At 36.5% G+C, this 27,032-nt stretch overlaps 3 protein-coding genes and 1 non-coding gene across 8 annotated transcripts in view; 1 reads left to right on the top strand and 3 right to left on the bottom strand.

Moving 5' to 3' along the window:
• The window catches only part of LOC122324320 (coiled-coil domain-containing protein 85C-B), a 35,690-nt gene extending 28,901 nt beyond the window's left edge, over positions 1-6,789 (bottom strand). For 3 of the 4 annotated variants that reach the window (XM_043218641.1, XM_043218643.1, XM_043218642.1), the window contains exon 1: positions 5,618-6,789. In XM_043218641.1, coding sequence (XP_043074576.1) covers positions 5,618-6,317 — 700 coding nt within the window. In that variant the 5' untranslated portion in view covers positions 6,318-6,789. The remainder of the gene's footprint in view (positions 1-5,617) is intronic. The other variant, XM_043218644.1, reaches the window with a different exon arrangement.
• A 2,035-nt stretch (positions 6,790-8,824) lies between these two features.
• On the top strand, positions 8,825-8,897 carry trnat-ugu. The gene has a single exon. It is a non-coding gene; the product is annotated as a tRNA-Thr (tRNA).
• Positions 8,898-8,996: 99 nt separating this feature from the next.
• LOC122324318 (cholesterol 24-hydroxylase) lies at positions 8,997-14,695 on the bottom strand. Its single transcript, XM_043218637.1, has 15 exons — positions 14,488-14,695; positions 14,318-14,395; positions 13,862-13,943; positions 13,685-13,758; positions 12,816-12,902; positions 12,603-12,741; positions 12,398-12,511; positions 12,172-12,328; positions 10,910-10,981; positions 10,769-10,841; positions 10,600-10,684; positions 10,408-10,518; positions 10,132-10,220; positions 9,631-9,697; positions 8,997-9,470 (listed from the first exon to the last, which is right to left on the bottom strand). Exons 1-15 carry the CDS (start codon positions 14,619-14,621, stop codon positions 9,330-9,332), a joined length of 1,503 nt encoding a protein of 500 aa, XP_043074572.1. The 5' UTR covers positions 14,622-14,695; the 3' UTR covers positions 8,997-9,329.
• Positions 14,696-15,338: 643 nt separating this feature from the next.
• On the bottom strand, positions 15,339-26,315 carry LOC122324319 (cholesterol 24-hydroxylase-like). Of its 2 annotated transcripts, XM_043218640.1 has the most exons (15): positions 26,139-26,315; positions 25,955-26,032; positions 25,500-25,581; positions 25,313-25,398; positions 23,042-23,143; positions 22,829-22,967; positions 22,624-22,737; positions 22,397-22,553; positions 21,236-21,307; positions 21,095-21,167; positions 20,926-21,010; positions 20,734-20,844; positions 20,457-20,545; positions 20,024-20,090; positions 19,414-19,906 (listed from the first exon to the last, which is right to left on the bottom strand). In XM_043218640.1, the coding sequence occupies exons 1-15, from the start codon at positions 26,270-26,272 to the stop codon at positions 19,766-19,768; spliced, it is 1,530 nt and encodes a 509-aa protein (XP_043074575.1). In that variant the 5' UTR covers positions 26,273-26,315; the 3' UTR covers positions 19,414-19,765. The 2 variants fall into 2 exon arrangements, with proteins under 2 accessions (XP_043074573.1, XP_043074575.1); XM_043218638.1 differs by lacking the exons at positions 19,414-19,906; positions 25,313-25,398; positions 25,500-25,581; positions 25,955-26,032; positions 26,139-26,315 and adding exons at positions 15,339-15,817; positions 15,904-15,970; positions 16,348-16,436 and having other exon boundaries at positions 23,042-23,198.
• Between the last annotated feature and the right edge of the window lie 717 nt (positions 26,316-27,032).

The raw sequence follows: 27,032 nt of genomic DNA, 5'->3' as shown, positions 1-27,032 counted from the left end.
TTCATTAACAATTTGTTACACAGCGTTTCATTAGGCAAGCAATAAATAAATGGATTATCGATGCGTTTCCACCTGGACAAAGCCTCTACAAGGCTCTACAAACGCCAGTCATAAACACTGCTGAGGAAGAGGTGAAAAATAGGTATGTGAAAAACTATTTTTTACAATCGATAAGCGGTGAGTATCCTATGTTTTTTGTTTATCTGTCCACGACTTATCGTTATTAACATTATTGGCTAATATTACCGGTTCATTAATTGTTATGTTAATGGTTTCAAAAAAAAATTTCACCCTGCCAGTATGTCAGTGAATTTAAACTAATGCTTGTATTCAGAGTATGTTTGTATACTATAGTGAAACTAATGTTGTGTTTTTGTAATGTTAAATACTGTTAAGTATTTAAAGTTTAGGGAATATTGTTATTTTTTCCCCATGGTACTGAGTACAGTATTAGTGATATCGGTACAGACTAGACATTGATTTCTGGTATCATGACAGTAATTACCACTACTACTTTTTCATAATTATATATATTTTTCTGTTTAATACTGTAAAGTTGCTTTGACTTGACTAATACCCATTTTTGGGTATCAAGTTTATACCAAAACGAAAATTTCATCATGACGACCTTACTCCAGATGATAAATCAATGTTTTATAAATCAACTGTCAGATGTAGGGTTTTTTTTGAAGCGATGACTTTGGGTGAACATATGATCTCACAGAGATAACGGAGATTATTTTCGAATCTTTGTTAGTGTTCATCTGAGGAAAGAAAATACATTTGGGACAGCAGGATGAGCAAATGACCCTTTTTCCCATATACTATGTCATTGGTTTAACAGCTGAATTACAGCACCCTGTCAGTGCTACAGCTAATAAAAAAAAAGATTTTATAAGGCCTACAAATAAAATCTATAAAAAACTCAGTGCTCAGTGTTGCCAACTCAAGGACTGGGTTCAACTCAAGCTAACGAGTTTCACACAGCACATTTACAGTCATACCATTCACTGAGAGAGCAGATCAATGGTTACTCAAACTATGCTTGTCTTATCTCGATTTGTATCGTCTCCCTCAGGTTGTTGAGAAAGGACTCGCTATTGTTTAATAAGGAATGTGGGAATTCGTGACAGACGGCCTTTCTGTCTGACTAAAGCCAGCTGAGAGTTTCTGTACGCCATCTCTTGCCTGCTCTCCTAAGCCAAACAACCAAGACAGACAAGACCTGACACTGTTGCCAAGCCACATATAAAGTCTAGAATATGGTCTCTTGTTGCTTATTCTTTGCCCTTTAAACCTGCCATGGATTCATTAATGTCCTACATGCTCTGACAGCACGCACAGAAAGTTTTGTTTAAGACTACCATGTTGTGATTCTTTCGTCTTGTGCATACCAGAAAAACAAGTTTTAAAAGAGCAACTTATACTCTGGTCAGCAGAGTGGCACACCCTTTAAACCTGTTAAATAAATCAGAGAAAAGAAACAAGTCTGACTGAAGAACTCAGCCAAGTTATATGGCAATTTAAAATTGTAAAATATTTAAAGGGATGTCCAATTTAGTTTTTTTTATTTTATCTGTGTTTTTAAGATGCAAAAAACTTAAACTGCACACTTGAATGAATATATATATATATATATATATATATATATATATATATATAGCTTACTGGTGCCTATTCATGTTAGAACAATACTTTATAAAGGATAAATTGACTGTTTACTAATGCTTACTTGATAATTCATAGTGTGCAGTTATTAAAGTGTTACCCCTAAGCCTAAATTCTGCAGTAATATGGCCTTGCTTTAAAAATAACAGAAAAAAATAAAAAGATGAAAATTATCTGGTCAACAAATCAAAGTTTAGTGTCTGAAATTCCATGAATGTTATACAGCATCATCACACTAAGATGCACTGGCTGAGCAAGTTTAACAGGTTCACTTTGACCCTCATAGGGTCACTGCCCTCATTCTTACACTGAGTTTTGATTTTACAAGCCACTGACATAAGGTGAAACATCCTCATGAGATATCGCAAGAACATATGTGCGTAGAGAGAGAAAAATAAACATACAAAAAGAGATGAATTTATGATAAATAACCAAGTATATTTATCTTTATAATCTGCATCCTTATCAAGCTTAGCCATTACTTGCATATGCCACACCAAACTTGCCAAACTTAACCTGCTAGGATTAAACCTAATCTATCTAGGATAAACCAAAACACATCAACTGAGCATATCTCCCTGGAAACTTGAAAACAGATGGACACCCCCTGGTCAGATAATACCCCCTCTGTGCACCCAACCCATTAACATTTTCTACCTTTGATCTGTCTTTTGCATCACGCACAAATGTATATATGGGTATAAAGCACTCATAGTTTCATAGTCCCCTATACAGCTAATTACTGTGGTTCATTGATAATTATATATAGATCATTTACAAAAACAGTGAATTTAAAAAAACATACAAAAATAACCAAGTATGTGTATAAAATTCAGGAACAATAAAACAATAATAATAATAAATATCCTCAAGCAGGGGTTCAAGCATTTTAAGAACCTCGAGCACTCATAGATATTTCAAGATGATATTACCCAAAGATGCTGAAAAATCACAAATACAAATCACTACAAATATTACTGAATGACTATTGAGATTGCATTTTTGGATTATTTTGACAAGGTTCTTCCATATGGGTGTTTAGATGATGCATGTCAAATCTTGAGAGTAGTGAGCACTATGTGCTTGAACCCCTAATATTATATTAATAATTCAATGTTCCTGTATGGTCCTTTTTTTTTTTGATTAGTCTAATTTAGAAGTACATAAACTTCTTTAGTATTTGTAGTCCCTATTAGCATCTTATTAGTATCTTATTTAATCAAAAAGTGTTTTTAAAATTCAGATTTGATGTAGGAATGTTTAAAAACAGAAAATTAACAGACTTATTTTATTTGTCACTGCACATTGCAAACCCCAATTGTAAAAACTATTAAAAAAATTCCAGAGGCAACCCAAGGTGTAAAAATGCCAATTTTCATCCGCATTTTGAATTAAAAACAGGGCACTTTATTATTTTTTTAAAAAGTGCATGATGATCAAGATTCACGTAATCGTTTTACTTTTGAAATTTGCATAATGATCAAAATGTAGATCACTTCAAATATGTATCCCACAGAAACCAGTGGTAGAATATGCTAGCAATGTAGCTCTGCTTCCTTTCTGTGTAAAGGCTTCAACTCTTGAGTTGTGAGGCAGTTGTGCAACACAGCTTGGGATCGAACATTGCCATGAAATATGAACCTGTCTCTGATGATTACCACAGCACCATCTGTGCATTGGGACGGCCAACGGCTCGACTGATTGACGAGACCCCTTAAAATGGAAAGAGAGCAGGGGACCTCATACACACACACACACACACGCACACACACACTCCAGCCCATCCAACCTCTTACCACTACCCAATGTTTCGGCAACTACCTCCACAGGTCCCACTTCACTCACTTATCACCTTCATATACGGCTGTTAGCAGGTCTAAAGAATCCTCATGGAATTAAGATACACACTTCGAACATCTATGAGCTCAACTTGACCATCTTATTAAATGACACGGCACCACATATTGAATCCAGGCCACACGCATTGACCCCAGGGAATCTAGCGTGATCAAATTCACTTCATTGATCGGACAAGCTTAAAGAACTACTATGATGTGCACAAACCATGAAGAGTTTTTAAGGGTGGAAACATAATCAAGAAACTTGTCACGATTCAGCCTTGATTTAGTTCATTTACTAGATTATTGGATCATGTTTTACAAAAAAAATACTATTGCATATTTACTTTACTGTGCTGTGCTAATGTGAATGTTAATGTTTGCATTAATGTGCGCGTTAGTTACAAATTAGCCTAGCTGCAACGTAAAGGAGAAGCATTACAGCATATGCACATATAACTATTTTAAAAATATTTTGTGGGTTGCGACATTAGACCTGATCGATAAAACAGTCGAGTAAAAAAGTATTGAATTGCATTAATAAGCTAATGTTTTACGTGAGGCAAAAGACCTTAGAATCGAGCTTAATAGGATAAAATTAACTTTTACTCACTTATTGAAAAGGATGTAATAATTGGATTGTTCGAAATAAAAACCATATACAACTAGACATTGTGGAGAGCTTACATCTTGGCTACGTTCTCTCTTAATACCAACAGAATAAATAATAGAAAACATAAATTTCCTTTTCCAGCTTTGAATTAATTTTATGAGGAAGGAGTCTGCTTAAGTTTCACAGTGCAATACAAATAAATGTAAATAAATAAAACTATATATATATATATATATATATATATATATATATATATATATATATATATATATTTGGGGTGAAGCAGGTGTGAGACCTAAAAATGATACCCTGTCATACAATTGTTGAAATTTTAAACACAATATATATTAAAAGCAATTGCGCAGATAAAAGCTACCCAACCTATCTTCAGTTGTCACTTCAGAACTGAGATTCAGAAGACAGGACAGCCTGTGTTCATCACAATACCACTGTCCTTTCATCTGAAATCCTGGTGCCGCTGAAGTGCAGCTAAAAAGCCAGGCTTAAAATGCCATTTCATTACAGTTATCAAACTGTCAGCTCATGTGTTTTTTTTAAGGGCTTGAATAGCGTGATCTCATTGATCTTTTTTGCGAGCCCCTTTCATAGCATGAGAAAACAATGACCATCAGCAAATCCAAAATCCATAAACACGATTTACTTGTAAAAGCAATTAACACAGTCCTTACTCAAGGCAACACTCGCAATGCGATACCGTTGCTTTATTGATCTGAGGTGATTTAGGTAATTAGCACCGGGGTAATTAGCTATATCTTTAGTAATATTGTAAGCCCTTACATTTACTGTTGCCTGTTAAGTATATACAGTTAGTAAAAACTTATACATTTTTATATAGTTCACCCAAGCTGCATTGCAAGTGTACTTATGCAAACATATTTACGGTTAGTAGATTGATTGTGTTAAAACCCCATTAATTAGCATCTACAAAGATCTACAAGTTACTCGATCAAAACTTACTTCAAAACTCACTTTCAGACCAAAATGCAATGAACGTGGACCAAGAATGAAGGTGCAAAATGAAAGTTTTTATGATTTCTCAAGGTATTTCTAAAGAGGCTACCCAGAACTTTATTTTTAAAGGCTTTAGACATGTAAAACATCCACGCTTCATGTAATTATTGGGTGTTTTAATAATATAATTGTGTACGTTATCTCATTATGCGGTCATGCAAACTAACTGGTCAATCAGTTTTATGTTGCCTAATGGGTTATTTTTGCCTCTCAAAGTGATGACAGCAATTGAGTTTTTTTGAACCAATTGCAATTTATGAATCACTGGGTTCAGCTACAAATCCTTTTTTTACTGTTCGACTGAAAAAGTTACCTAAATTTTGATGGTGAGTAAATTAACAACACATTTTGTAAATTAACAACACATCTCTTTAAATATGTACACCGGACACAAATTATGTCAACTTTTTAAGAGCATACTAATATATGAATGGCCTTAAAAAAGACGGCAGCAAAATATACTCACCGTTGAGTCCATTGGGAATGCTCCTGTGATGATGAGGTGCGGAAAGGTCGTCCATTGATCGTCGTATGGTGCCAATCTTGGTTTCTACAGTCTTGTTTATGTGATTATGATGATGGTCGGGGCTGCCAGCACTTCCACCGCTGGAGGTACTGCTCCCATCTCCAACATCCCTGACAATCCCAGAACCTCCATTCAGGTTGCTCAGACTGGACTGGCTGTCTATAGAGCTCCGAGATCCTGCACCATTCCTATCTTCATCCAACATGAGAATGATCTCCTTTAGCTCTGCATTCTCCCGGAGGACGTTTTGCTGGTTGACTTCCAGCTCCTTGAGTTTATTCTGATAGGTGCTCACCTCTTTCCACATGGAGCTGGCTGTATATCTCCCAAACCTCTGCCATTCACGGGACAGCTTCTTACCTTTCTGCCGGTCATCATCGAGAAAGCAGCAGAGTTCCCTGAGCTCCTGGTTATCATCTTGCAGTTTCTGGTTGATCTCCTTTAGATTACGGATCTCATGGAGGTGCACCTGCAGTCTACGGTTGACGTCCTTCATCATGTTCCCATGCTCTAGCATTAGGTTCATTTTCTCACTGTCAGCCCTTCTCAGTCTCTTGATCAAGTCCTCTTTGCTCCATCTTACCAGTTCATCATCTGAGATCTTACTCAGGTCATCATTAGGACAATGTTTTGCCATCATGATGCTTACAGAGAAACAGTCTCAGGGTTAAATATTCAACATAGATCTAACATAGCGTTGTGTTTCGATCCCACCAAAAAAAAAGCAATGCAAAAACGCATTTAAAACATGACCATGTAAATAATTTCGGTAATCCTTTTACAACGAAATACTATGCGTGAACCGATTTGTATTCCACACAAATATATTTTCAAACCTTCACCTTTATCAACGCCTCACTTAGCGATAACTTCACAGTTACGAGTGTATTTAAATATCCTAGAATATGCGTGACACACGAATCCACGGGCATCGTTGTAAATGTTTTTCTCAAGAAAACAATTTCTTCATACACGCGCGATCTTACAGGTTTCCAGAGCTGTATTTCAAAAATAAACAACCATGCACAGCGCATTCATTAAAAACATGCTTGCAATTGCGTTCGAATTCATCGGAAGCTCCAGAGATCAGATCAGAATGGGTTTGCCGTAGAGCTCCATATACGCGTGCCAGGGTCTCGGGTTCGGTTCTTCCTTCGACTGGTGTGAAACGATCCCAGCGGATCTGTCCAGGTTCAGAGATGAGAGGCAAAAGGCAGGATCTGCCCTCTTAAAGAGACAGTACCACATTCCCTCTAAAAGACCCATTTCAATTCTGTTTAAAAATATATAGCCTACATTATAATGGATTGCGATAATTGTAAGTGTGATTAAATTATTCACTTCTATTTGTTATTATTTATTTTTTAAGATTATGCAGTACTCTGCTCTGTTACACACATTTTAAAGACCTATATTTGGTTAAAAAGGAGCACATAGGTACCACAGATTTTTGTACATTGCAAAATTCCTAGACTTTTAAGTGAAATACATTTTAAGTTAATTTGGATTAAAGTGTCTGAGTACAAATTTAGCATTAGCTACAAAAATAAATTAAAAAAAACAAAAAACATCACACATTCAGTATCAGATCCACTTGGCCAGACCAGATTACTATTTTAACCTACAATAAATTACATTTAATTTAATTTAATTTAATTCAAATTTATTAAAACTGAATTGTCTAATGGTAACCACAGATTTACATCCCTGCTGAAAAAAACAACTAAAACCAGCCTAGGCTGGTCGGCTGGTCTTAGCTGGTTTAAGTTAAAACAGCTGGTTTTAGCTGGCCTCCCAGCCTGGCTGGGCTGGTCAGGCTGGTTTTAGCTGGATGTCTCCCAGCTAAGACCAGCCTGGCATGCTGGAAATGTGGCAAAACCCCTCTAAAACCAGCCTGCTGACCAGGGAGACCAGCTAAAACCAGCTACTTGTACATTTAAGTACAATCTTACAATATTACATGTATTTAAGCTGTGTACTGGTGGGTTAAATCAAAGGTGAAGCTGAATAATGTGTACTCAAGTACAATCTTTATACACTTTATTTTAAGCAGCTTATGTCTTTGAATTTACTTTTATAATTATGCTGTATAAAGTCTGCAAGACATATGTGACAACCCTTTGGTTAAATAGTCGTTCTGTAGCTGCCTATAATCTGCATAATCACAAACTGTAAGTACAGGCTAATTTAGTTACATACGCACATTTTGTTTACTTACTAGGTAAGTTACTTCTTATTATAGACACCTTGAAATACCCAGTAAATTATTTATTTATTTTTTAAATTTACTTCAATGAACAAGAAAACAATAACCCATCGGTGTCCAAAGTAGGTCCTAGACAGCCACGGTCAGAGAGATTTCCTCAGACCTTGGTAAAAACTCATCTGTAGCTTTCTAGTAATCCTTACAACTTGATCATGTGTGTTTGATTAGGGTTGGTCTGAGAGTCAGGACTGAAAGTGCAGGACTGTGTAGTCCCATGTTTAAATTTCAGTGAGATTTTCAGTGAGAGTCATTGTTAAAAAGTATTTAAATCCTTGATTAAAATGTGCTTCAGGATTTCAGCTACAGTAGTGAACATCTGAAGTCGTCCTAACATGTTCTTGTCTTAGAACAACTTTGATGAGCACGTCAAATGTTGACTACATATAACTGTAATATCGAGAAGCTAATCAGGTTCTTTTGACTACTAGACACTTACGGGCAGGTGTTTGGAGCTAAAGCTAGATAAAACAACAACACTGCAGGACAGGGCCTTCTAGGAGCTGAGTTTGACTCAAGACTACAGAACGTGATTGTGGAAAGTTTTGTTGTTAAACTTCGCCCTCTAGTGGATAAAAACTTCATCCGGGTATTATAGTCGACGAAAACATCGACGATAACGAGGCATAAAAACAATTTTATGTTAGCTGGTACATAAAATATTTCCTCTTTTTTAATAAATTACTCTAAATACTGTAACAATTTATTTCGATCTCAAATACTTCTTACATCTTAATTTTAAAAAGCTGTAAACTGTCATATTCATATTTGTTGGCAAATAGAAAGAAAGTACTATTGTTTTCAGCTTCCATCATATACTATTTTTACACGTTATGTGTTGTAATGAAATAAATAGTATAGTCTCTGGCCGGCTACTCGAAGCTGGCTCCATAGCTCAGTGGTTAGAGCACTGGTCTTGTAAACCAGGGGTCGCGAGTTCGATCCTCGCTGGGGCCTGCACTGGAATTGTTTTTAATTCAGACGTTTCCTTAGTATATTATTTTCGCATTGTAGTAAAAAAAATGTTATTTCAATTGATAATAATACGAAATACTGTATTTTTTAACAGCAAACCCACTTTTATTATTGTATTGCACTGTTTAATCTCCCTGCGTATAGCGTGTGAATTTAAGAACATTTGAAAATCAGAAAAAATAAAATTCCAAGATGACAGATACTTCTTACTACTAAATTTGTTAAACTGATACAACGGTAAGTATGATTCTCATTGAGCATGTTGCCTGTTATGTTTATATCATGACCATATTTTGTATATTTAAACAAAAGCCTTATGTCACCACAATGGACTACAATAAAACTGAATTAAATAAAAAGCACAAATGTAGCATAAATGATTAGCATGTCATAACGTCTCTGCTCAGACACATCCTATGAGCAGTGTTTAATGTAGCAGATCACTCCGCTCTTGGGCCGCAGGGTTCCCGAGTCTTTAATGTCAAAAGACTGTCCAGGAACCAGATTGAACTCAAATCTCTGAAGCAGTTTGGCAAGCACAACTCTTGCCTCCATCTGAATGCAGAAACACAAACAGAGTGATCAAGAACACAGCAAATTTGGCAATTGGAAAACAAGTCTCAATCAACATCTAAAGGAATCCAAAACATGAGCCTGCATATTCTGCAAGTCCAAAAATTCTGAAGTAAAAAAGGGAAGTTGTGTGCTTCATCACCTGTGAGAAGACCTGTCCCAAACAGCTCCGTGGACCGAGTGCAAATGGATAGTAGCAGTAATAAGGCCTTTCAGATCAGAACACAATTAGAAATCAATAGACTTGATGATAAAATTACACAGCATAATTATGAGATTATGGCTGTAAAAAGAGCTCATGTCCTGCTTGAACTTGTACACCCTGAACCTTATTAAAAATATAGTTTAATGCAACTAGAACAGAGTTAAAAAGATGCACAGGGTTGTTGTATTCCAGCTTTGTCATAATGATTATAAAGATAACACCGATTTTTTATTTACTTTAGAAATTAATAATTTGAAGACAAAGGCTGTAAACAAGAGGCTGGCTTCTCAGAATTACAGTCATTATGTTGTAAATGTGGGTTGAAACAGAGCGTAAAGGTTGAAACAGAGGGTTGAATACAGATAAAGGTTGAAACAGAAGGTTGAATACAGATAAAGGTTGAAACAGAGGGTAAATGAGACTGTTATATTGACTTACTTTGGGGCATTCACATCAAATCTCTCTGGATCAAACTTCAATGGATCTTTAAAATACTGTTCCATTCTTTGGGAGACATAAGAACTGAACTGTATGGAAAGGTTGAAAAATTATTGAAATACTTATTTAATTATATACAATGATATAAATAAAAGTTGCTGACAGAATTTATTGCAGAATTTTCTCCATTCAAATTGACAAGATCTGTACTTGTCTTACTAGAAAGAGCAGCCATGGGCCGGTACCATGATGGCTAGAGAATGATCCAATACTCACAAGAACAGAGCAGCCGCCTGGGATTTTCATCCCATTTATAACCATGTCCTCGTGGAGCCAGCGATTGGTTCCTGGAGCAGTTGGGTACAGACGCAGCGTTTCCTTCAACACCTGCAGCATTAAGTAAAGAACAAACACAGTTTAAAAAATAGTTACAAAATGCTTTGTGTTTGTAGCATGTAAACATCCCACCTGCGACAAGTAAGTGAGTTTTCCAAGATCTTCATATGAAATGTCTCTTTTTGTCCCAAGGACTTCATCCACCTCTGCTTTAGCCCTAGGAAGGAAAATAAAATTCAAACTAAAAAGCTTTGTAATGCAAGACAGACAGAGTAGGGCCACGTTTCCAATTTGTTTTTACCGTTTATATATCTCAGGATATCTCGCTAATTCCATGATTGCAAATGAGAGCTGATTGGCTGTTGTCTCTTGCCCTGCAACAAAAAAACAGTTTAGAACTGCAAGGGTTTATGAACAAAAATCAAAAGCAGCCATAACTCACCAGCGATGAAGAAAGTCACAAAATTGTCCAACATCTGCTCATGATCTTTTGCACTATTCACTTTTTCCTCCTCTGAAGCAAAAAATAGAAATTTGGAATGAAATTAACTATATGACACGCTGAAAAACCAACTAATTCAAAAACTCAATTACATTTATAAAGGGTTTATGACATGAGAAATCAATTTAGCCTTGATCTCCTGACATATAAGAGGTCTTTGGTACTGACAAGCCAGAAAAGACTAGCCCCTTAAAACCGATGGTTGAAAATAGTCATGTTTCCACATATACACTAATTTGAATGTTAGGTTAGGATGTTAGGACACCTTGTTTAAGTTTGGACTATTTAGGGATTTAATACCTCTACATAGCAGCCCAGTACCTGCGTGAGTCAACATAGACATAAACAGAGAGAAGCAGCTCCAATGTTCTTCCACAAGACTCAAGATCCTTGGACTGTCCACTGGTTCTGATTGCTTGCTGCCTGTCTATCGACCTCTTGCCTGGACTCTCTGACCTTGATTACCGGTTTATCTGTAATTATGCCATTGCCTGGTATCATTTATGACTCTGTCTCCTATATCCCTGTCACTGTTGTTGGTTCTCTGCCTTGTCTGACCTTCCTCAATAAAAACTTGCAAGTGGATCAAAACTTCTCTGACTCCTACTTACAAATACAGATTGACAATCACTTTTATTTATTTAGCACTTTTAACAATACACATTGTACCAAAGCATACTGTGTCAAAGTGCATAGATTGTGTCAAGTTTGAATAGGGTCTGCTGAATTGATGATAATCGCTAGAAATCAATGTCCTCAACTATCAGGCCAGAGGCGAGGCACTAACTGAACTGCAACTTCGAAAAACTTAAACTAAAACCGTGTCTTTTTTTGGCAAGCCTTGCAAACATAGTAAGATTAGAAAGATTTAGTAAGATCATTTAACATGTTAACTGAGGCCTGCTTCTCTAACTAATACGAAAACCATGGAATTCAATAGGGTGTCAATTTTCTCACTTAATTTTTTTTTTTCCGTGTGTGTGCTAAAACTTTATTAACTTTATAACTGAACCTCAAGGAACATAATAAAATAATTCAAAAATCCATGTCATGTCCCCCTTTAAAAGCAACCTCTGAAGTTAATGAACTTTTTGTAATCAAGTTTGTGCTGTATCATACATGCTGATCTATGGAAACCAGTGTTCGACTGAAATCTTAAAACTGAACCTTTAATGTCTCGGGACAGGTTGAGAGCCACATACCTGCTGTTTTGAGGATGTGTGAGAGAATGTCTTGGGGGATGTCTTCTCCATTTTCAATTGCTGTCTTTCTCTCTTGTATCCATTTCTCTCCTGTTTTACGCAGGAGTTCAGCTGCGTCCTTAATTTTTTGAATGGTCTTCCAATTCTTGGGCATTAGCTGAGAAAAAAAAAGGTTATATAGCATTGATCCTACTACTCTGGAGTATCTTTGAATAAATTCTCTTACCGCAAAGAATGGGTCTCTGACATCTAACACCATGCCCCTTAAACACAGTTCAACTGCATCCTGGAAAGGACTTTCAGTGAGCTTCAAAAAATTTAAATCAACACCAAAAGCCACCTGAAGATAAAACATGAGTAATGATTACCAGCTAATGTGACATTCCTTGCATTAGACCTTCGTTTTGAAAAAGTGGGAAGAAGAGTGAAACCTTGCAAATGACGTCGAGTGTGACACAGTTGACCAGGTCATGCATGATGGCAGGTGTTTTTGTGTCGGCTATTTCCTCCAGATGGTCCATTAGGCGCTCAGACATGTCATTAAAAGTGCCCATCAAGCTTCGTAAGTATCTGATGGATAAGACAGCATGAGTTGAGGTGCATCTCTATCTCATCTCAGTATATCAGAGATGTTCTTGACTCACGTGCTGCTAAAAGCCGGATCCATGATGCGACGCTGCCTGTACCAGATGTCATGGTCCGCCGCCGTTATTAGACCATTTCCAAGGAACCTGAGAGTTGCATTTCTTTTAATTCAGCTTAGGTGACATGACTTGCAATTGTTTTATTTTGATGAATTAATCTGTATATCATTTAATTTTTAATTAATCTGTATAATTAATCTGTAATTAAAGCTTAGTCTTACTATGTAAAAAGTACAGCTATATCCGAAATCATATTCACCTCCACTATATAGTAAACAGTACATATAATTTAGAACTGAACTTTTTTAGCAGTCACAAAATAATTACTTAATTAAAAGCAACACCTCTTCAGAGAGTACGCAATTTTTGAAACACATGATGAATGTTCGTCATGACAAATGTTCGTCATGGTTTACCATTACACATATACTGCTTTCCATTATATGTTAATACACTTCTATTTTTTTTAATCTTTTTTATAATTTTGATAACAAGGGGTCAGAATAGTGGACCCATATGAAAAGGTTAGATTAATGTTCTTCTATATTGTCATATTTTCTATTGTATGTACTGTCTCCTCAAGTCAAACACACATATGAAGGATATAGATATAGATGGATTTAAGCTATCAAACATGGGGCTGCTAACATATATTGCGAAACAAATTAAACTTCTAAAATTCATATTAGAATCAGAATTAAAATTCTTATTAGCTGTTTTTTGTGATCTTCTGCATTTGGATGCATATGAATAGAAGAATAAAAGTGGAATAAAAAGTACCACGTACCACACCTTTTAATTTACTCAGTGTATCAGTGTTAACTTACACCTAACAATGCTATGACATATAGAAAACAAATAAAGCTTACCTTTTTCCAAACAGGTTATAGAGGCGTTTGTAGACAGTGGGGTCTTTAATATATTTAGGTGACATCATGATTGTCTATAATAATAAAAGTGTGATTTTTTTGGTCATTTATATATTTATATCTTTTTTGGCTTCTAATTCTCAACATAAATGAAATTAAATGAGATTAAACATGTACCTTTGTAGCCTCAGGGCAATGAACTGCAATTGTGACTTGGTGAAAAGTGTTCAGTCTGTAAACAGGGCCATATTTTTCTCCCCTTAATACAAGAACATGATTAGAACACTTTATAAAAATACCTTTATAGGATTAATAGATTATCCCTACATCTATTTAATTTCTAGCTGAAATGAGGAAATTCCACAACAGTGTTTTATTATAATTCAATAAATATATTTTGATTAACCTTTGACTCCAAAATTTTTTTAAATAAATAAATAAAACAAAAAAATGAGTAAAACATTTTCACATTATAAACTTAAATGCCAAAAAATTGTTGAAATTTCTATTTAATGCAATATCACTACGTGTGATATGACAACCCACTGTTATGTAATAGTGACAAGTTTTGTAGGTGCAAAGTCAAATAAAAAAAAGAAAATAAAATAAAAAGAATAAGTGTTTTGATCTTACCACTCAAGAAACAAGTCATGTATAAGGCTATCCGACTTCATCGTTCTAGCAAAAGTTGGTGCATGTCCCAGCAGAAAACTGTCAAGATATCAGGATATTTATTGCAATGTAAATGTATATATTTTTGTCAAACACAAGTATAAAGAGAACCAATTCTTAAAGTTTCTTACTTGTCTCTTGGAGGTCCAGGTAGATGATCATATTTCTGATGAACATGATGAACATACAGACAATATGCAAGAAATGCACCAAAAACAGCAACAAGCAGGTAAAACGCAATATATGAGACCCATTCGAAGATCATGATGGTGCTGGACTGTAGCTCAGTGTATAATGCGCGTCTTTTGCCTTACTGCTGTCAGATATCAAACGACGTATTTCCGGGTCTCTGGACATTGTTTTCGGACGACAGAGGGCAGTCTTCTTCCTTTCCTACTTTCTAAGACTAACGTGCTGATTTAGAGTACGCTAAAAGCACTTCATAAAACATATTTGCATACATTATGTATTAATATTGTAAGAGATATAAAGCATAACTGATTATTTCAAATAATTAGAGATTTTATTACAACGTAACATATTATTCTTTTAAATATATATATATGTAAAATTTACAAGTATTCCTATCCTTGTGGGGACATAAATACCAGGTGCACACACACACACACACACACACACACACACACACACACACACACACACACACACACACACACACACACACACACACACACAAACATACACATTATGGGGACATTCCATAGACGTAATGGTTTTTATGCTGTACAGACTGTATCTATTGGCAATTTCAGATTTTTAAAAAAATGTAATCCTGTATGTTTTATAAGTTTTTTTCCTCATGGGGTCCTAAAAACATCCCCACAAGGTCAAAATTGACTGCTATCCCTATCCCTGTGGGGACATTTGGCCCCCGTAACGTGATAATTACCGGGAGCACACACACTCACCCTCTCTCTCTCTCTCTAAAAAGAATATTATTTCAATTGATAATAATATGAAATGCTGTATTTTTTACCCACTTTTATTATTGTATTGCACTGTTTAATCTCTCTGCGTATAGCGTGTAAATATAAGAACATTTGAAAATCAGAAAAACTAATTCCAAGTTGACAGATACTTCTTACTACTAAATTTGTTAAACTGATACAACGGTAAGTATGATTCTCATTGAGCATGTTGCCTGTTATGTTTATATCATGACCATATTTGTATAATCTACGTATATTTAAACGAAAACCTTATGTCACCATAATAGACTACAATGAAACTGAATTAAATAAAAAGCACAAATGTCGCATAAATGATTAGCATGTGATAACGTCTCTGCTCAGACACATCCTATGAGCAGTGTTTAATGTAGCAGATCACTCCGCTCTTGGGCCGCAGGGTTCCCGAGTCTTTAATGTCAAAAGACTGTCCAGGAACCAGATTGAACTCAAATCTCTGAAGCAGTTTGGCAAGCACAACTCTTGCCTCCATCTGAATGCAGAAACACAAAGTCTCAATCAACATCTAAAGGAATCCAAAACATGAGCCTGCATATTCTGCAAGTCCAAAATCATCACCTGTGAGAAGACCTGTCCCAAACAGCTCCGTGGACCGAGTGCAAATGGATAGTAGCAGTAATAAGGCCTTTCAGATCAGAACACAATTAGAAATCAATAGACTTCATGATAAAATTACACAACATAATTATGAGATTATGGCTGTAAAAAGAGCTCATGTCCTGCTTGAACTTGTACACCTGGAAGCTTATTAAAAATTTATGAGTTTAATGCAACTAGAACAGAGTTAAAAAAGTGCGCACGGTTGTTGTATTATAGCTTTGTCATAATGATTATAACACAGATTTATTTCTTTAGTCAGGTTGGACTCTCAGAATTACAATGATTGTGTCATGAATGTCATTGTGGGTTGAAACAGAGAGTAAAGGTTGAAACAGAGGCTTGAATACAGATAAAGGTTGAAACAGAGGGTAAATGAGATATTATATTGTTATATTGACTTACTTTGGGGCATTCACATCAAATCTCTCTGGATCAAACTTCAATGGATCTTTAAAATACTGTTCCATTCTTTGGGAGACGTAAGAACTGAACTGTATGGAAAGGTTGAAAAATGATTCAAATACTCATTTAATTAAATACAATGAAATAAATAAAACTTGCTGACAGAATTTATTGCAGAATTTTCTAGAATTTTCAAGAACAGAGAAGCTGCCTGGGATTTTCATCCCATTTATAACCACGTCCTCGCAGACGCAGCGTTTCCTTCAACACCTGCAGAATTAAGTAAAGAACAAACAATAGAAAATAAAAAATAGTTACAAAATGCTTTGTGTTTGTAGCATGTAAAAATTCCACCTGCGACAAGTAAGTGAGTTTCCAAGGTCATCATATAAAGTGTCTTATAAATGAATTAGTTAACCAACTAATTAAAAAACTCAATTACATTTATAAAAGGTTTATGACAACAATTTAGCCTTGATCTCCTGACATATAAGAGGTCTTTAGTACTGACAAGCCAGAAAAGACTAGCCCCTTAAAACCAGGTGATTTTAAACAGAGGAACAGAACGAGGGTTAAAATAGTCATGTTTCCACATATACACTAATTTGAAAATGTTAGAACACCTTGTTTAAGTTTGGACTATTTAGGATATAATACCTCTACAGAGCAGCCCAGTACCTGCGTGAGTCAACATAGACATAAACAGAGAGAAGCAGCTCCAATGTTCTTCCACAAGACTCAAGATCCTAGGACCACAGGTTCACTGGTTCTGATTGTTTGCTGCCTGTCTATCGACCTCTTGCCTGGACTCTCTGACCTTTGTTATTGCTGCCCGCCCTGACCATTGCCTGGTATCGTTTACGACTCTGTCTTTGTCTCCTATATTCCTGTCACTGTTGTTGGTTCTCTGCCTGTCTGACCTTCCTTAATAAAAGCTTGCAAATGGATCCAAACTTCTCTGACTCCCGTTACAAATACAGATTGTCAATCACTTTTATTTATACAGCGCTTTTAACAACATTGTACCAAAGCACATTGTGTCAAAGTGCACAGATTGTGTTAAGTTTGGATAGGGTCTGTTTTATCAATGATATTCGCTAGAAATCAATGCCCTCAACTATCAGGCCAGAGGACTGAACTGCAACTTTGAAAAACTTAAACCATGCTGCCAAAATTGTGTCTTTTTTTTTTGGCAAGCCTTGCAAACATAGTAAAATTAGAAAGATTTAGAACAGAATGCCATTATAAACTCTATCATTTAACATGTTAACTGAGGCCTGCTTCTCTAACTAATACAGAAAACCATAGAATTCAATAGGGTGTATTCTTAAAAAACATATTTGCATACATTATGTATTAATTAATTAGTTCTTTTTATGACATGTTCATGTTGTGTTTCCATGTTTTATGGGGACTCTGGATAGACGTAATGGTTTTTATACTGTACAGACTGTATGTGTTATTGTTCTACACCAACCCTACACCTAAACCTACCCCTTACAGGAAACAAATCACTTTTTTAGATTAAAAAAATAATAATAATCTTGTATATTTTATAAGCTTGTTTGCTAAAAATGTGCCCACAAAGTCCAAATTTACAGGTATTCCTATTCTTGTGGAGACATAAATACCAGGTGCACACACACACACACACAAACATAGACATTGGGTTTCTGTGTTTTATGGGGACATTCCATAGACGTAATGGTTTTTATACTGTACAGACTGTATGTGTTATTGTCATACACCAACCCTACACCTACCATCCCTTACAGTAATCTATTGGCAATTTCAGATTTTAAAAAAAAATGTAATCCTGTATGTTTTATAAGTTTGTTTCCTCATGGGGTCCTAAAAACATCCCCACAAGGTCAAAATTCACTGCTATCCCTATCCCTGTGGGGACATTTGGTCCCCGTAATGTGATAAATACCAGGTGCACACACACACACACACACACACACACTCACCCTCTCTCTCTCTTACACTCTCGCTTCCCAAAAAACAAAACAAAAATGGGTTTAGAAATGCTTCAGTGGTATTTTGTTTTTCCTTTGTTCATACAATGGAAACCAGCGGGGACCAATACTGTTTGCTTATTACTTCTATATTCCATTCTATAAATATATATATATATATATATATATATATATATATATATATATATATATATATATATATATATATATATATATATGTATATATTAAGCAAAGGAACCCTAACTACGTATTGAGTGTTAATTAATTCAAATTTTCTGAGATATTGAATATGGAGTTTTCACTAGTTGTCAGTTATAATCATCAAAATTAAAAGAAATAAACATTTAAAATATATGAGTCTGTGTGTAATGAATGATTATAATATACATATATAATATAGTGTCACGTTTTGAATGGAATTAGTGAAATAAATCAAATTTTGATGATGTTATAATTATAGGACCAGCACCTGTATGTTCTTATTTAAGAACTTTGATGAACACGTCAAATGTTGACTAATTATATAACTGTAATATCGATGCAGCTCCTTCAGAGTTTACCTCCAACCCTAATTGAACAAACCCGAGAAGCTAATCAGGTTCTTTTGGACTACTAGACACTTACGGGCAGGTGTTTGGAGCTAACGCTAGATAAAACAACAACACTGCAGGACAGGGCCTTCTAGGAGCTGAGTTTGACTCAAGACTACAGAACGTGATTGTGGAAAGTTTTGTTGTTAAACTTCGCCCTCTAGTGGATAAAAACTTCATCCGGGTATTATAGTCGACGAAAACATCGACGATAACGAGGCATAAAAACAATTTTATGTTAGCTGGTACATAAAATATTTCCTCTTTTTTAATAAATTACTGTAATACCTTAACAAACCATTTCGGTCTCAATTAATTCCTATATTTAAATTTTTTAAAGAGCTGTAAACTGTCATATTCATGCTTGTTGGCACATAGAGGCTTTTAAATATTTCCCGCATAATATGTGTCGTCGTATGATTAAATAGTATTTTCTTCTTCACTTCAGTAAAAAAGAATGCTATAGCTTCACCTAATAATAATGTGAAATACTGTATTTTTAAGAGCAAACCCACTTTTATTATTTTATTGCCATGTATTCTCTCTGCATATAATGTATATGTAAATATAAGAACATTTGAAAATCAGATAAACAAATGTCAAGATGCCAGATACTTTTTACTACTAAATATTTCACTAAAATGGTTAAACTGATACAACGGTAAGTATGATTCTCATTGAGCATGTTGCCTGTTATGTTTATATCATGACCATATTTGTATAATCTACGTATATTTAAACGAAAACCTTATGTCACCATAATGGACTACAATGAAACTGAATTAAATAAAAAGCACAAATGTCGCATAAATGATTAGCATGTGATAACGTCTCTGCTCAGACACATCCTATGAGCAGTGTTTAATGTAGCAGATCACTCCGCTCTTGGGCCGCAGGGTTCCCGAGTCTTTAATGTCGAAAGACTGTCCAGGAACCAGATTGAACTCAAATCTCTGAAGCAGTTTGGCAAGCACAACTCTTGCCTCCATCTGAATGCAGAAACACAAAGTCTCAAAGAACATCTAAAGGAATCCAAAACATGAGCCTGCATATTCTGCAAGTCCAAAAATTCTGAAGTAAAAAAGGGAAGTTGTGTGCTTCATCACCTGTGAGAAGACCTGTCCCAAACAGCTCCGTGGACCGAGTGCAAATGGATAGTAGCAGTAATAAGGCCTTTCAGATCAGAACACAATTAGAAATCAATAGACTTGATGATAAAATTACACAGCATAATTATGAGATTATGGCTGTAAAAAGAGCTCATGTCCTGCTTGAACTTGTACACCCTGAACCAGAAAATTTATGAGTTTAATGCAACTAGAACAGAGTTAAAAAAGTGTGCATGGTTGTTGTATTATAGCTTTGTCATAATGATTATAACACAGATTTATTTCTTTAGTCAGGTTGGACTCTCAGAATTACAATGATTGTGTCATGAATGTCATTGTGGGTTGAAACAGAGAGTAAAGGTTGAAACAGAGGCTTGAATACAGATAAAGGTTGAAACAGAGAGTAAATGAGACTGTTATATTGACTTACTTTGGGGCATTCACATCAAATCTCTCTGGATCAAACTTCAATGGATCTTTAAAATACTGTTCCATTCTTTGGGAGACGTAAGAATTGAACTGTATGGAAAGGTTGAAAAATTATTCAAATACTCTATAACTGTAATTATATACAATGAAATAAATAAAAGTTGCAGAATTTATTGCAGACTTTTCTCCATTCAAATTGACAAGATCTGTACTTGTCTTACTAGAAAGAGCAGCCATGGGCCAGTACCATGATGGCTAGAGAATGATCCAATACTCACAGCAACAGAGCAGCCGCCTGGGATTTTCATCCCATTTATAACCATGTCCTCGTGGAGCCAGCGATTGGTTCCTGGAGCAGTTGGGTACAGACGCAGCGTTTCCTTCAACACCTGCAGCATTAAGTAAAGAACAAACACAGTTTAAAAAATAGTTACAAAATGCTTTGTGTTTGTAGCATGTAAAAATCCCACCTGCGACAAGTAAGTGAATTTTCCAAGATCTTCATATGAAATGTCTCTTTTTGTCCCAAGGACTTCATCCACCTCTGCTTTAGCTCTGAGAAGGAAAAGAAAATTCAAACTAAAAAGCTTTGTAATGCAAGACAGACGGAGTAGGGCCACATTTCCAATTTGTTTTTACCGTTTATATATCTCAGGATATCTCGCTAATTCCATGATTGCAAATGAGAGCTGATTGGCTGTTGTCTCTTGCCCTGCAACAAAAAAACAGTTTAGAACTGCAAGGGTTTATGAACAAAAATCAAAAGCAGCCATTACTCACCAGCGATGAAGAAAGTCACAAAATTGTCCAACATCTGCTCATGATCTTTTGCACTATTCACTTTTTCCTCCTCTGAAGAAAAAATAGAAATTTGGAATACAATTCTGAATAACCAACTATTTCAAAATCTCAATTACATTTATAAAGGGTTTATGACATGAGAAATCAATTTAGCCTTGATCTCCTGAGGTCTTTGGTACTGACAAGCCAGAAAAGACTAGCCCCTTAAAACCGATGGTTGAAAATAGTCATGTTTCCACATATACACTAATTTGAATGTTAGGTTAGGATGTTAGGACACCTTGTTTAAGTTTGGACTATTTAGGGATTTAATACCTCTACAGAGCAGCCCAGTACCTGCGTGAGTCAACATAGACATAAACAGAGAGAAGCAGCTCCAATGTTCTTCCACAAGACTCAAGATCCTAGGACCACAGGTTTACAGGTTCTGATTTTTTGCTGCCTGTCTATCGACCTCTTGCCTGGACTCTCTGACCTTTATTATTGCTGCCCGCCCTGACCATTGCCTGGTATCGTTTACGACTGGTATTGTCTTTGTCTCCTATATTCCTGTCACTGTTGTTGGTTCTCTGCCTGCCTGACCTTCCTTAATAAAAGCTTGCAAATGGATCCAAACTTCTCTGACTCCCCGTTACAAATACAGATTGTCAATCACTTTTATTTATACAGCGCTTTTAACAACATTGTACCAAAGCACATTGTGTCAAAGTGCACAGATTGTGTTAAGTTTGGATAGGGTCTGTTTTATCAATGATATTCGCTAGAAATCAATGTCCTCAACTATCAGGCCAGAGGACTGAACTGCAACTTAAACTTAAACCATGCTGCCAAAATTGTTTCTTTTTTTTGACAAGCCTTGCAAACATAGTAAAATTAGAAAGATTTAAAAAAGAATGCCATTATAAACTCTATCATTTAACATGTTAACTTAATTAACTTTATAACTGAACCTCAAGGAACATAATAAAATAATTCAAAAATCCATGTCATGTCCCCCTTTAAAAGCAACCTCTGAAGTTAATGAACTTTTTGTAATCAAGTTTGTGCTGTATCATACATGCTGATCTATGGAAACCAGTGTTCGACTGAAATCTTAAAACTGAACCTTTAATGTCTCGGGACAGGTTGAGAGCCACATACCTGCTGTTTTGAGGATGTGTGAGAGAATGTCTTGGGGGATGTCTTCTCCATTTTCAATTGCTGTCTTTCTCTCTTGTATCCATTTCTCTCCTGTTTTACGCAGGAGTTCAACTGCATCCTTAATTTTTTGAATGGTCTTCCAATTCTTGGGCATTAGCTGAGAAAAAAAAAAGGTTATATAGCATTGATCCTACTACTCTGGAGTATCTTTGAATAAATTCTCTTACCGCAAAGAATGGGTCTCTGACATCTAACACCATGCCCCTTAAACACAGTTCAACTGCATTCTGGAAAGGACTTTCAGTGAGCTTCAAAAAATTTAAATCAACACCAAAAGCCACCTGAAGATAAAACATGAGTAATGATTACCAGCTAATGTGACATTCCTTGCATTAGACCTTCGTTTTGAAAAAGTGGGAAGAAGAGTGAAACCTTGCAAATGACGTCGAGTGTGACACAGTTGACCAGGTCATGCATGATGGCAGGTGTTTTTGTGTCGGCTATTTCCTCCAGATGGTCCATTAGGCGCTCAGACATGTCATTAAAAGTGCCCATCAAGCTTCGTAAGTATCTGATGGATAAGACAGCATGAGTTGAGGTGCATCTCTATCTCATCTCAGTATATCAGAGATGTTCTTGACTCACGTGCTGCTAAAAGCCGGATCCATGATGCGACGCTGCCTGTACCAGATGTCATGGTCTGCCGCCGTTATTAGACCATTTCCAAGGAACCTGAGAGTTGCATTTCTTTTAATTCAGCTTAGGTGACATGACTTGCAATTGTTTTATTTTGATGAATTAATCTGTATATCATTTATTTTTTTTATTAATCTGTATAATTAATCTGTAATTAAAGCATAGCCTTACTATGTAAACAGTTGTCATGTATTTGGACTGTCTTGTCATTGTTTTCATGTTCCACATGCCCTGTGACCTACTTTCTGTTTATCTTCTCATTGCCTGCCTGCCTGCCTGTAGCAGTGTTACGTTCTCCTTTGTGTAAGATTAAATACTATTAAGCTTACTTTCTCGTCGAGTTCTCCTTCTTCCTGAACCACACCGTGACAAACGACCGGACTTTTAAAAAGTTTAATAGCAGTGTGTTTTCCCCTTTTTGTTTTGATATGTTTTCCCCGTGTCATGACCCTAATATCCTCTTCGCTCTTTTAAGGACCACACTGATGATATTTTGTGTTCCTCGCGAACGGATCACATTACCCGGACAGCTTCTTGTGCTCTATTTACTTTCGCAGACTCAACACCTCCTCACAAGCTAAGCTGTCCAGGAAAGGTCCTCAAGAGAGCCTCGCCGCATACATCAAGTGGGTGCTGATGTCGTGCAATTCACCAGTGACTGTTCAACCCGAGGACGGCAACACCAGCCCCACTCCCGATCCAGAGCCCAGCCGCGACGCGGAGGCATTGCTGGAGAGAGCGTCAGAACCGAGCCGACGTGAGTTGGCAACGGAGCACTCCATGGTGGAGTATACTAAGTACAGTGAGAGCGCGGAGAGGAGCTCCGCCCACTGCACGAAGGCTGAGTTGATAATCCATATGTCCTGAATCCCCGCTGGTTCCGTCCAGCCATCCTGAGTCCATTCCCCAAAGGTGCCCTCCAGTGACCGCGCAGCCTCCTCCAGTGCCTGTGCACAAAGTCTGTACACCCACCCACCCTATTCTGCCACTGTTGATGTCTCCCAGCAGCCCCTGCGCTCGCCCTCAGCTCATCTGGTGCTGGGGCTCGCCACGGGTCTGCCTGTCACCATCGCCACCGTGGGTAAAGGATCCCTCACCTCATTGTCGACTCTCCGAGTCCTGGATTCCACGTCGGCCCATAGACCTGTCGGCTCCCCCTTGGCTCCTAGCTCCCTCCTCTCCACAAGACTCCATCATCTCTACGGCTCCTTTTTGGTTTGACGTCGACCATCCATCACCTCAGGATTCCTCTCCTCCGGCTGCACCTTGTCTCTCCATCCCTCCGCCTGTCAGGCTCCTCCATCCCCCTGGTTCCACCTCAGTCCTCTGCCGCTCCGGCTCCGGCTCCACCGCGTCCTTCTTGTTCCCCGTCTCTGCATCGGAGAGCACAGCCAAGAAGATCCACGGTGGAGCCGATGGAGGGAGGGGCTGTGCTCTGGATCCCATGGATCTGCTCCAGACACTTCCTGTCTCTATCCTGGTTCTTCCCTGAGCTGTGTGTTTATTGTGGACTCTGTTTGCCGGCCCCCTCCTGGGGGTTTGTCCTCCACCTGATCCTCCTCCCAAGTTCCCGTGCTCCCGTGCTCCCGTGCCCTCTCTGTTGTTGTTTAGGTGTGAGGATGCACCTTTCTGGGAGGGGGGTGATATGTCACGTATTTGGACTGTCTTGTTATTGTTTTCATGTTCCACGTGCTCTGTGACCTACTTTCTGTTTATCGTGTCATTGTATTCATGTGTGTTCAGTCAATTATGCATTACGTCTCCCCAATGTAAGATCCTGTATATTCAGTGTTTTTTGTCCGATCTTCATGGTATTAAGTGTGGTTGTATCCTGTCAGCCTGCCTGCCTGCCTACCTTTGTGTAAGAGTAAATACTATTAAGTTTACTTTCTCGTCGAGTTCTTCTTCTTCCTGAACCACACCATGATAACAGTACGGCTATATCCCAAATCACATTCATAGTAAACAGTACATATCATATAGAACTGAACTTTTTTTAGCAGTCACAAAATAATTACTTAATTAAAAGCAACACCTCTTCTGAGAATTAAACTTTGGAATGCAGAAAAATTCATATTAGCTTTTTGTGATCTTCTGCATTTGGATGCATATGAATAGAAGAATAAAAGTGGAATAAAAAGTACCACGTACCACACCTTTTAATTTACTCAGTGTATCAGTGTTAACTTACACCTAACAATGCTATGACATATAGAAAACAAATAAAGCTTACCTTTTCCAAACAGGTTATAGAGGCGTTTGTAGACAGTGGGGTCTTTAATATATTTAGGTGACATCATGATTGTCTATAATAATACAAGTGTGATTTTTTTGTAATTTATATATTTTTAGATTTTTGGCTTCTAATTTTGAACATAAATGAAATTAAATGAGATTAAACATGTACCTTTGTAGCCTCTGGGCAATGAACTGCAATTATGACTTGGTGAAAAGTGTTCAGTCTGTAAACAGGGCCATATTTTTCTCCCCTAAATACAAGAACATGATTAGAACACTTTATAAAAATACCTTTATGGGATTAATAATTAAATAATTAATAAATTAAGTGAAATTTTCACATCATAAGCTTACATGCCAGAAAATAGTTTGATATTTCTGTTAATTTTCTGCAAATTAACTACATGTGATATGACATGTGACATAACAACCCACTGTTATGTAACAGTGACAAGTTTTGTTGGTGCAATGTCAAATAAAGGAAAGGAAAGGAAAGGAAAGGAAAGGAAAGGAAAGGAAAGGAAAGGAAAGGAAAGGAAAGGAAAGGAAAGGAAAGGAAAGAAAAGGAAAGGGAAAGTGAAAGTTCTAAGAATCTAAGAATCTAAGAAACTGTTTTGACCTTACCACTGAAGAAACAAGTCATGTATAATGGTATCCGACTTCAGTGTTCTAGCAAAAATTTGTATATGTCCCAGCAGAAAACTGTCAAGATATATATTTTTTATTTTTTTATTTATTTATTGCAATGTAAATGTATATATTTCATCAAACACAAGTATAGAGAGAACGAATTCTTAAAGTTTCTTACTTCTCTCTTGGAGGTCCAGGTAGATGATCATATTTCTGATGAACATGATGAACATACAGACAATATGCAAGAAATGCACCAAAAACAGCAACAAGCAGGTAAAACGCAATATATGAGACCCATTCGAAGATCATGATGGTGCTGGACTGTAGCTCAGTGTATAATGCGCGTCTTTTGCCTTACTGCTGTCAGATATCAAACGACGTATTTCCGGGTCTCTGGACATTGTTTTCGGACGACAGAGGGCAGTCTTCTTCCTTTCCTACTTTTTAAGACTAACTTACTGACTTAGACGCAAAAAGCACTTCACAAAAACATATTTGCATACATTACGTATTAATATTGTAAGATATATGAAGCATAACTGATTATTTGGGATTTTATTATAAGACATTGAATCTCTAGTTTCTTTCCCCAATTCTTAACTCAGTGAAGAAAAAAAGCAAGAGCTAACGGACCACCATAATCATGGTCGGTGTTTATTTTAGTTAGGTTCTTGGCCCTTTTAATACATCTTTCAGCATGGTGGAGAAGGTGATAAACACCCCACCACAACTATCACTACAACTATCCAGATTCACAAAGGTCTGTGGGAATGCTTTCAAAGAAAGAGCATTTTCCAAGAACACATAATGGAAGACACACAATGTCCTCAACAAAAAGGACCTCTTGTATGATCAGTTTTCTGCGGTGTCTGGGTTGCATAGGAATTTTTAATTTTTTTTTGTTATTTACTTGTTTTTTCATTATATTTTACAAATTGTTAATTGTAAGCATTTCATTTGATTAATTATGATAAATTCTATTTTTATAAATAGTTTTATAAATTAAAAATATTTATTGTAATATTTTAAAACAATTTAATTAAGTAAATATAGTGAATAATTGTTTACA

Source organism: Puntigrus tetrazona, chromosome 20, assembly GCF_018831695.1.
Source record: "Puntigrus tetrazona isolate hp1 chromosome 20, ASM1883169v1, whole genome shotgun sequence".
Classification (NCBI taxonomy): domain Eukaryota; kingdom Metazoa; phylum Chordata; class Actinopteri; order Cypriniformes; family Cyprinidae; genus Puntigrus; species Puntigrus tetrazona.
This window is presented reverse-complemented; position numbering and strand designations above follow the sequence as displayed.

Bases quoted from the DNA above. Each gene is read 5' to 3' on its own strand.
- LOC122324318 (XM_043218637.1), bottom strand. From the start codon at position 14,621: ATGATCTTCGAATGGGTCTCATATATTGCGTTTTACCTGCTTGTTGCT. The intron at 13,944-14,317 runs GTAAGATCAAAA...TCTTGTATTAAG, and splicing joins CATGACTTGTTTCTTGAGTG to GGGAGAAAAATATGGCCCTG. The intron at 12,742-12,815 runs GTGAGTCAAGAA...CTTATCCATCAG, and splicing joins GATCCGGCTTTTAGCAGCAC to ATACTTACGAAGCTTGATGG.
- LOC122324319 (XM_043218640.1), bottom strand. From the start codon at position 26,272: ATGATCTTCGAATGGGTCTCATATATTGCGTTTTACCTGCTTGTTGCT. The intron at 25,399-25,499 runs GTACATGTTTAA...GTATTATTATAG, and splicing joins ATTGCCCAGAGGCTACAAAG to ACAATCATGATGTCACCTAA. The intron at 23,144-25,312 runs GTTTTCTATATG...CTGAATTAAAAG, and splicing joins GGAAAAGGTAAGCTTTATTT to AAATGCAACTCTCAGGTTCC.